Source organism: Pistacia vera, unplaced genomic scaffold (assembly GCF_008641045.1).
Source record: "Pistacia vera cultivar Batoury unplaced genomic scaffold, PisVer_v2 Contig735, whole genome shotgun sequence".
NCBI classification, from domain to species: Eukaryota; Viridiplantae; Streptophyta; class Magnoliopsida; order Sapindales; family Anacardiaceae; genus Pistacia; species Pistacia vera.
In genome coordinates, this window is record NW_022196596.1 from 808,525 (window position 1) to 819,066 (window position 10,542).

Consider the following 10,542-nt stretch of genomic DNA (forward strand, 5'->3'; position numbering starts at 1 on the left):
TGTCTTATGAGGGTATATATGTAGTTGTTGCTTAATGGAAAAGCTTTAAGGAAATAATTTAATCAAATTAAATTATTAAAGTTTCTGATAAACAAAGTGTTTGATTCAGGAGTGCAGTGTTGTCCTTTTTATGGAGTCTATGAAATCCTTAATATGGCTAATATTCCTAAAGGGGGGTAAATAGGAATTTATAAAAATTATCACAGAATAAAAACGATCACTACAAGCAATGAATTTAACAAAACAATGTTAAATAGTTAAACTTAACAACCAAAGAGTGACAATGATAATGATAATATTAATGAGCAATAAAGATACCAAATAGAGTACAATAAATGAAGTCAAGTTATAAAGATGAACAAGTAATAAATGTGAGCAATGAATGAATGTGCAAGAGTTATAAATAAGTTGAGAGAGAGAGAAAGAGAAATTCTCAATGATTTATATTGGTTCGAAGTGATATCCATAAGCCTCCTACATCCATTTCTTTAAGGCAACCTCCTTGAAGTTCCACTAGAATCGGATTGCGCCAATACAATAGTTTTACAAGATTTTGCCAACACACACTAGATATACAAAATTGCATCTAGTTTTACAGGATTTCGCCAACAAGGTTTAAATCAAAGTGTTTTGCGAATGATTGCCTCTTCTCTTTAGGCTTATACACATAATAGGAACAAAGACACTCTCAAAGGTTTACAATATGAGTGCAAGTGAGAGTATTTGACTTGGATTTTGAGCTCTAGGGATTATATGAGAATGTTCTCTGATTTTTTATATGACTCTTCTCTACCTTTTGCATAAAAAAGTTGAGTTTTTATATCCCTTCAAATTTGAGCCATTGCTTCATTTAATGCAACTCTAAAAAGTCTATAGAACTTAGAGGAACAGTCGCTCCATAATCGCGAACAGTCGTCCCTGACACAATGAATACTTTTTCTCAGATCTAAGGTTCCTAGAATGATCGTTCCACTACGTCGTATGATCGTGCAAAGACATTGCACGGTCATTCCACCACATGAAACAGTCTGACCAAAGGCTTTTCCAAATCCATTAAATTTCTCGAGGCACGCATGGCTTCTTGGAACATTGTCGTGGGATTTAGACAAAACTCTACAAATAGGAATGGTCGTTCCACCTCGAAGAACATTCGTGCTACTTTTGATACTTGAGTTTTGCAAGATTGACTTTTGAAGAATAGTCAGAGTGCGAAATATTCTGAATTTGAAATGTCTTGAGAGGAATGGTCATGTAGGATGGTCGTGCTTGAGTGAACGATGTCACACATTTTGGCAGAACATTGCATGACCACATGGAACGATTCATATGAGATGGTACGTTCATCTGAGATGGTACGTTCATCTAGGTAGTTTTTATGATACTTAACGGCTTCGCCTTGATCGCGCATGGTCATACTACTTGAAAAATTTGCTCACACACGGTCATTCCACCTGACAAATTTGTTTTGGATTGGTTAGGACTTGTGTTACCTTAGTATGTTTTGGTTAGTGATCAATCAACTTCTTAGTTAGTTTTGGCACATCAAAACACATGAGAGGCCAACAAAGTCGAGCAACGTTAACGCATTCGGTACCTTGCATTTATGAGATAAAGGGTAAAGAACTGAATACATTGAAGCCTGTTATTAAACATTTTCATATGGGTCCCGTAGGTAGCCGACAAAAGTTATCCTAGACGATATTATTAGAGTAGATGCCCTAGAGCTAATCAATTATTGAAGAATTGACTTTTTGTAATAATGTTTACTGATCAATAAAAGGCGTTTTATACTATATCGCGTAAATCATCATTATATGTATTGATATATGTCCTTAGAATGGTAGAACCATGATGAGGGTATCAAGTGTTTCAAATCTTGATAGTGAGAACCCTATGAGCACATATGGTGGCCATTCTAGAAATGTCCGTAGCCCTAGTATTATTCTGAAATGAGGGCATAGATAATACGGTAAGGCTATCATAGTGTTGAACGACCATGTCAAAAGCCAGTGACTAATCTCACTTGTCAAGGTTGTTTGGTGACAACCTAGTACAACACATGGGTGCTTACTGTAGGCAAGTTCACTGGACTGACCCACTAGAGGATTCCATATAGATGGTAACCTTAGTGTCTATGGAACAAATCCTCTAACGAATGGTGGTGCATGTGATCCTTAGACTTGAGAGCACCGGAGCGCTTTGTGCACCGATTGGTGTAGTTTGACACTAGCCTAACGCAGTTCTATTTAGAGCTGTCGATACAATGGTGATTGGCTGCAGCAAGGAGTGTTTCAAGGATATGGTGGATAAATAGAGGATTCATCACTCCTGGGTTTGGGAGAAGTTATCTCACGGTGCAATTCAGTAAATGGCAATGACACTAAAATTGTGGCCATAGTGGGATTGAGTTGTTACTCTATCCAATTTATAATACAGGTCATTGGTCTAGTAACTGAATACACAATATCGAGAGTAACTGAAGGTTGACACTATTTCTATGTCTCGGTCTCGTCGAGATAACGGATGATGAAAGGATTGAATTGTACGATAACCATATCGTTGACAGGTAGCTACTTCGCTGAATCCGAATCTATCAGGTGGTCATGATGCCTTGCTAGGGGTCAATCTTGGTCTGTGTGTAGTGAGACAATTAATTGGTGTTAATCGCGATACTACACACTACCGGTATGATGAGGAGCCTACTGGTCACACACATAGAAGATAATTTAAGAACCAGTTAAGAAGAAGGGCGTTTTTGTCTTTTTAGGTGAAAGGGTATTTTGGTAATTTCACAGTGTAATTAAATTTGCTGAGGTCGTAGCCTTTATTTAATTTGATATTAAAATTAAAAAAGTGAGATTACGTTTAAATATGTGTTCGCATTTATTTAAATAAATTATCATTATTGTTAATTGTATATGTATATATATATATATGTATATATGTATATATTGTAAATATAGATTAATTGAATTTAATTGAGATAATGATAAATTAAAATTAAACATATCTTAAAGGGGGTGTTTGGAAACAAGGGGTGTTTGGATTGGAGCCCAAGCCCATTCCTTGATGGAATAGGGTATAGTGTGCACTATATAAGTGCACATTTTGTGAAAATTTATGAACACTCATTCATTTCATTCATTGAAAAGAAAGAAAACACTCCAGCCTCNAATTGTTAATATATATTGTAAATATATATTAATTGAATTTAATTGAGATAATAATAAATTAATATTAAAGTATCTTAAAAGGGGTGTTTGGAAACAAGGGGTGTTTGGGTTGGAACCCAAGCCCATTCCATGATGGAATAGGGTATAGTGTGCACTATATAAGTGCACACTTTGTGAAAAATTTTAACACACTCATTCATTTCATTGAACGAAAAGAAAGAAAACACTCCAGCCCCTAAAACACTCTCCACGCCAGATTGCTTTTTGCTTGGAATCAAAGATACTTGATTTTTCTTCTTGGTTCTTAAAGGCTAAAGAGGATTTAGCAAATCCCTCTTTAGTTCCTTGAGGTTATTTTCGTGTGGACTACACCGGTTCGATCCTATACTTGGGTCGATAGCGAAATACGCTCAGAGACAAGTTGGAGGAGCCTCCAAACATGCGTATGATTTCTTAAACTCTAAACTAAAATCTGCAGATTCTTATTTAATATATATAAACTGTAATTTTGTACCTAGATCTTGATGCAAATTCTTATTTAATATATATAAACTATAATTTTGTACCTAGATCTTGATTCTAAGTAACGATCCATGTCGTAAATGTTTTTGTTTTTCCGTTGCGTTACTGGTTCGTTTACTAACAGATATGTGTGTAATATTATTCTGATTTAATTTGATCTATTTAGAATAATTTGGATAATTAAATCAGACAAGTTATAAAAGGCGTTCGGAGACCTGCATCAAATGTATTAAATGATTTAATACATTTGTAGAAGAAAGACTTAAATGTTGTCATATAAAGTCTGAGGTAATGTGAAATTTTGGCGAGAGCGATCTCGACCTCAAGATCGCTTGTCGTGAGCTCGGATCGCAAGCTGGTGTAATTAGTGGAGAAGTACTGGTATAAATGTCATGTAAAGTTATGGACATAAATGTTATGGTCCACTAGTGGAATTGGGCAAAAACGATCTCGACCTTGAGTTCTCTTATAGTAAGCTTGAACTCAAGCGCGACCTACCTTGTGTTTCAATATAGAACACAAGTAGTAAGAGACTAAAGTGTGGTTCTATAGTAGCCAAGCCAAGCTTAAGTAAGTAGTTACTTGGTTTGGCTCAACATATTTCCCCACGAAATTCCATTAATTACATAAAGAGGCCAAAGTCACTATTACATGCAGGACATTGAATTGAATTTTAAAGATCAAGTTGTTGATCCCGAAAATTCTCTCAAGCACAGTCAAATCTGTTTCTTCTTAGATTGAGTGTTTAGAAAGTTGTTTCAAACACAAATCAAAGAAGGAATCACATATGCAAGCTTTGGAAGGAGTTTCATAAGTTTTTCCGCACCCACTCGTTACGTCCAAATGCTTCAGTCATACCTTGGGAAGGTCCATTGGAGCCAAAACTTCACCAGGAAGGTAACGATCATTTTCAAAACTCGTTTTAGTAAATCCTGGGGTTTAGATCTGAGTTTGCCGGAGTTTGCATTTTGGATGTTTTTCCGGCGACTCCTTGTTTTGGATCTCAAACCCTTGCACCCATGATATGTACTGAAAAGTAGAATCCCAATGGAGTTGGTAACAATAGTATATTCTTTATCTGTTTAACCATATACTTAGTAAACTAAGCTTAAAAATTAATTTTTCAGAATAAACGAGATAGGTAATAAAAAAAAAAAAAAATTTAATTATTTGCAACAAATTAAATATTAATAAAAAAAAATAGACTTAGTCATTTGTAATAAATATAATTGTAACTATATATAAAACTAAATATTATCAAATAAATTTGATAAAAATAAAATAAAAAATTAATTATTTTGTAATAAATTAAATTATCTAATTATACCTAAAAATAATTATTTTAAAATCTAATTCGAGAACAAATCTTAAAATCCATTATCATAATTAATAAGTAGAAATATAAAACTTTTAATCAGCGAGTAATATCTAGCCCCACATCTAATTTATCAGTATTCCCCACTTTAAAATTTCGTTTTTTTTTTTTTTTTTTTTAACAAATGTAGCCTTGAATGAATATTACTCTATTTTATATGCTTGTTTTAATGTTTACCTTTTAATTCTTACTTAAACCCTAACTGTAAATTTTCATTATCATTGAAACTTTTTTTTTTTTAATTTCATATATTTGTTTCTTTGATGAAAAAATATTACGAAAAACTTTGGAGAAAGTAATCACACAACACATGATGAATATGAAGAAGAAAAAGTAAAGACATGTTTCTTTTCACCTCTGGAGACTTAAAAAAGTCAATCTTTTATATTCAAATATTTATTTCACCATTTAAAACTAAGAATCAATCATATTCCTTTTAATGGAAAACACCAAAAATTTTGACTTCTAACTTCATACGATAGACTTATTTGTTTGCCTTAAATTGCTTCTCCAAAAATAAACCCTACTCTAAATTTTAAATTCCAATCATACCCCTTAAAACCTTAATCTCTATTAACTTATTTAATTCGTGTTCTTATTTTACTTTCATTGTAACAAACATAAAGTATACACAATGAATTATTTGCAAAATTAAAATATTTTCAAATTCATGATTTGTAATACAAACTATAAAAATATATGATACTCAACATTTATAAGGATATTTATGTAAAAATACTAATTTTAAGATATTTAAAATTTGTAAAAACGAACACTTAATTCTTAAAATCAATTGTTTAAAAATTAAAAACGACCATATCATAATATTTTATTCAATCTTATCCATTTAGAGTTTTCAGTAATTGACACTATAATGTTATCAACAAGTTAGCAAATGCCTCTTAAGTTTCAAATTTGATTGAGGAAAAGGGTACAACGAAAAACTAATTAAAATTAAAGGCCCACTTTTGGTATTGGATTAAGTTTAAAGATTTTTTTTTTTTTTAAAAAAAAATATAAAGGAGATGTATTGTATTAACAATAGAATACTAATAATTAGATAGGAGCTAAAAATCAGTTTCCTTTTAATTTAATGTTCATCTTTAATATTTGAAATCCTTTATACTTGATCCAAACTTAGCAAACCCAAACTATCATATCCAATTCCCATCATTGTCACCTAGAAACTAAATGAACCAAAATTAAAAAAACTACCTAAAAATACAAAAAGATAAAATCAAATTCTTGACCTATCAACATCACATGTGACCGAAACAGGCCACCATGAGCAGCATGTGGTCAAGCCAGCAACCCATGGTATCATGTGTGGCCAAGCAAGCAAGGCCACCATGACGTCGATGTCACATGTGGCCCCAAACAGGCCACCAAGACTATGTGGCACAATTGCATCAGGGTAGATTCAGCCCCTTTGAGACTGGGCCTACCTCATATTTGAAAAAAAAAATTATATAATATAGGCTATAAAATGTTAATTAACACATATATTCAGACGCACCTTAAATTTTTAAAAAATAAATTATTATACATTCTGTATACTAGGTCTACAAAAACTTTTATAATAATATATATATATATAATTCCAAACCCACATCATATTAAAAATTTAAAACTCTCTCCAGTATTTTTTACACAGCTTTACATTTTTTTATGATTTTATCCGCAAATTCGTTACTCTCTCTTTCTCTTTCTCATGTTATTCTCTCTTAAAAATTTGAACACTGAATTGTTAAATTTTCACTACTCAAGGTGTCATAATTAGCTCCGTTTTCTGTTTTATAGATTTTAGGTATGTGTAGTTCATTTCAATTAATTTATTGGATTATCATTTTTTTTCTTTTTAGGTTTTTTATTCTAATTTGAGAGAAAAAGATATTAATCTTGTGAGTTTATTTTGTATTTTCTGTCTAAGAATGAATCTGCTTTCAAATTAAAACCTTAACTATATTTTAAAGGACGTTATTCTTCATCCTTCACCTACCACTTTTCTATATTTTAAACGTCACCGTTCAGTTGTTCAAAATTATTAAAGAATTTTATTTATCTATATTTATACTAAAAAATTTCCCATCTTTTATTAATTAATATTAAAAGTCAACGTAACGTTACTTGATTTAACTTTTGGTTGACTTTAGCTTAATTATTAGGTTTGTTAACACTAATAAAATTCATATTATTATATTTGAAAGCCAAAAATAAAATATTAAAGAAGGTTTACTCACACTTTTACTCAAAATTTTGCTTCTTATGATTTATTCAAGAAAATATTATGTTAATGTATATTCTTTTTTCTCAGTTTCTAATATTGTATTATTTTTTTTTTTATTAAGATTTGGTAATTTTTTAAAGTTTTCACTAATATTTGACAATATGGCCGAGCCGCGGAGCCTCCCTCAACAAAAATCTTGGATCCACCACTTAATGGCATCATGTTGGCTAAGCAGCAACGCCACCATACGTCCCATTGGGTCAAGGAAGTAACTCCACCCTAACTCGTGTTGTGGACCAACAGCGAGCTCTCACTTGTTGAGTTCGTCGACATGCGGTAATAACTAACTAGTAGGGCTTAGATCTATGTTGAGTGGTGTCATTTCAATAACGCTCCATCAAATATTTTTTAACTGTTTTTTTATAATGTATTGTCAAACTAATTTTTAAATGTATATTCTACACAAACAAAGATGAGAATTTGTGTATGACCAAAAAAAAAGAAAAAAATTGACACTTGTACTCAAACATGAAAAACAACTTAATGGTCTATGTGCTCTCTTTTCTTCATGGGAAACTCTTACAACATTTATCATTTGTCTTCACCCATATACTGTTATTCTATCGTTATAGCATGTTATACTGTTATCTAAAATCAATCCACTAAATGAAATATTACTTTTTATTAGAATATAATCTGATAGACACATTTGAGGCCAAGTCAAAAATTTTATATATAAATTGAAAATAATTTCATGAATGAAGCTAAAATTCACGAAGAATGAGAGTAAACCCAAAGTCTAACATAGTTTAAAGTTATTTATTAAAAATATATCATTTGAGGTTTCATTAAAGGTATAGTTAGTATTCATTAGATTTTACAACTAGATTTATCTTTTAAATAAAACTTGTATATTTCATTATTTTGGGAAAATGTGATTATTGAATTGATATGGACAAAGAACTCTCAAAACATATGATCATTTTATTTTCAATACGATGTTCTTTCAAAGAAAATTTAGGCAAGCATTTTGTTTTTTATTGTTAAATTGCCTTCAGAGTTATTTTTTAACAACAATCATTTGTTTACGAGCCTAACTAATTATAGCCTTATACTCTAATGCAAATCCATTACCGAAACTGGACCTAAAAAATATGATTTTCTAAAATATAAGAACTCTAAGTAACGCAATCTTGCGCGGAAAAACCAGTAAATGAATTCGTGAAAATAATCCTAATATTGTTGTAGGGTTCAATGAGTTTTCACTTTGAGATTTCCGTTAGATTATAGGTATGGTCCGGCATCTTTACCATGGCAATCCAGAAGCAAGTCCTGCTTGAAGGTTGCCAAACTTTAGCATTAGAGAATAAAGGTTGGAAAAATAAAACAACCCTCTTGTCAATACACAAACTGTCAACTTCTCAGACACTTCAACAATTCAAAAATAGATGGCTTAACTTTGCAAATTTGACAAAAGAAACCATATCTGAAAATGATAACCAATTCAAGCAACAATTAATACAGAATTTAGAATTGGAAAGTCCAATTCGCAAAGACTAACTGATAAAACAGAATATTTCAAGTCCAATTTACAATACATTGGATTGAAGAAGAAACCCATCAACTATATTACATCAGTTGTAGATGATTCTTTAACATCATATATAGCCCCAGCAACAATTCCATGAGTTCTTAATAGCAGAATCAAATCTAGCAGTTAGCACGAGCAAAGCATCGGTTATATGCTATACATTGCTTTGTTTGTAAAACTTGGTGTCAAGAACTTGTTTACCGCACATGGCACATACTCCTGCACAACCCAAGCAATAACACTCTGAAATTAGATACCTCAAACAAATAAAAAAAATAAAACCTAAAAACAAAAAGATGAAAAGCAGCAGAACAAAAAAGCACCTTTGCTGTAAGCACATGTATGACAGTACTTGGCATCCTGGTGCACTTGCTGCTTGCAAATGATGCACTTGGTATTTCCATAAGGTGTCCATCTACAAACAACAAAAAGATTGTAAGTACTAGCTAATGTTGCAGGTAAAATCTATTATAATGCCACAGGCGATTTTGGGATCAAATCTCGCTCATACCAGGGTTCAGGACTTCATGCTAAAAAGTAAACTAAGTCAATCACCAAAATAGTCAAACTTTAACATGTAGCACACAAGAACAACACCCATACTGCAATTTCATTCAAATATGCAAGGCACATAATAGTAAGGTTCAATGTTTTATGAACCTGCGACAAGCTTTGTTCACTATACTAGAACTGGAAGCTCCAGTAAAAATCCAGCATGAATGAATCCTTCGAGTGCTATTAATTTTTTCCATAATCATATTATTGGATTAAGTTGTTAAACTTGATGGAATTCCTGATCACACCGACACTACTGCTATTACATTATCTAAAATTTACAAAATCAAGAATCACATCCTAGATCAAATTGGGAATTTATGGAATCATGTAAACAATAAAGGGCAAGAAAAAGAGGAGAACCGTTTTTTCTTAGAGAGGAGTTTGTTCTCGTTGATTTTACGTCCACCGGCTTCGTTGGTGTTGCTGGCTCCTTCCTTCCACTTATCTGGAACTATTACTTTCGCTAGCTTCCTTTCACCTGTAAAATTAAATAATTAACCGATCAATACCTAATTATTAACAATTATTTTGAAGAAGAAGAAGATGAAGATAATTTACACTTTTCGCACACCATCGCTGCTTTTCTCCTGCGCAAACTTCAAGCCCTAATCTCCCTTTGACAAATCCAACCAGCGCTTTTTCTGATTTTTAACGATTTGGTAACTTCTGAATTTACTTAACTGCCCTCCTTTTCCTAATCTGCCGTAAACGAATCCAACTACCACGTTTTCTGATTTTTAACGTTTGGGTCATTTGAATTTACTTAGCTGCCCTCCTTTTTCTAATCTCCCTTACAAATACTCAAAGAAATTAACGAAAATGAAGATGTATGATATTTTTTTTATCAATAATTTACTTTGAATATTTGAAAATGAAAATGAAAGTTGAGATAGTTGTATTATATTTGTATACTTGTATATATTTCTAATGGGAATGTAATTGTTAATGTTAATTCTTATTCCTAATTTTTATGTTTGTATTTGTAATTTATAATTATAAGTAATAAAAAATGTTGAAATTCAATTAATATTTCAATGTCTCATTATTTTATTATATTTCATAGTGATTATATATTTTTTTAATTAATACAAATAAA

At 31.6% G+C, this 10,542-nt stretch overlaps 1 protein-coding gene across 1 annotated transcript; it reads right to left on the reverse strand.

The window, feature by feature from the left end:
* Nucleotides 1-9,007: 9,007 nt before the first annotated feature.
* LOC116115291 (cysteine-rich PDZ-binding protein-like) lies at nt 9,008-10,029 on the reverse strand. The gene is made up of 4 exons (XM_031401448.1): nt 10,005-10,029; nt 9,807-9,924; nt 9,212-9,303; nt 9,008-9,107 (listed from the first exon to the last, which is right to left on the reverse strand). The coding sequence occupies exons 1-4, from the start codon at nt 10,018-10,020 to the stop codon at nt 9,043-9,045; spliced, it is 291 nt and encodes a 96-aa protein (XP_031257308.1). The 5' UTR covers nt 10,021-10,029; the 3' UTR covers nt 9,008-9,042.
* Between the last annotated feature and the right edge of the window lie 513 nt (nt 10,030-10,542).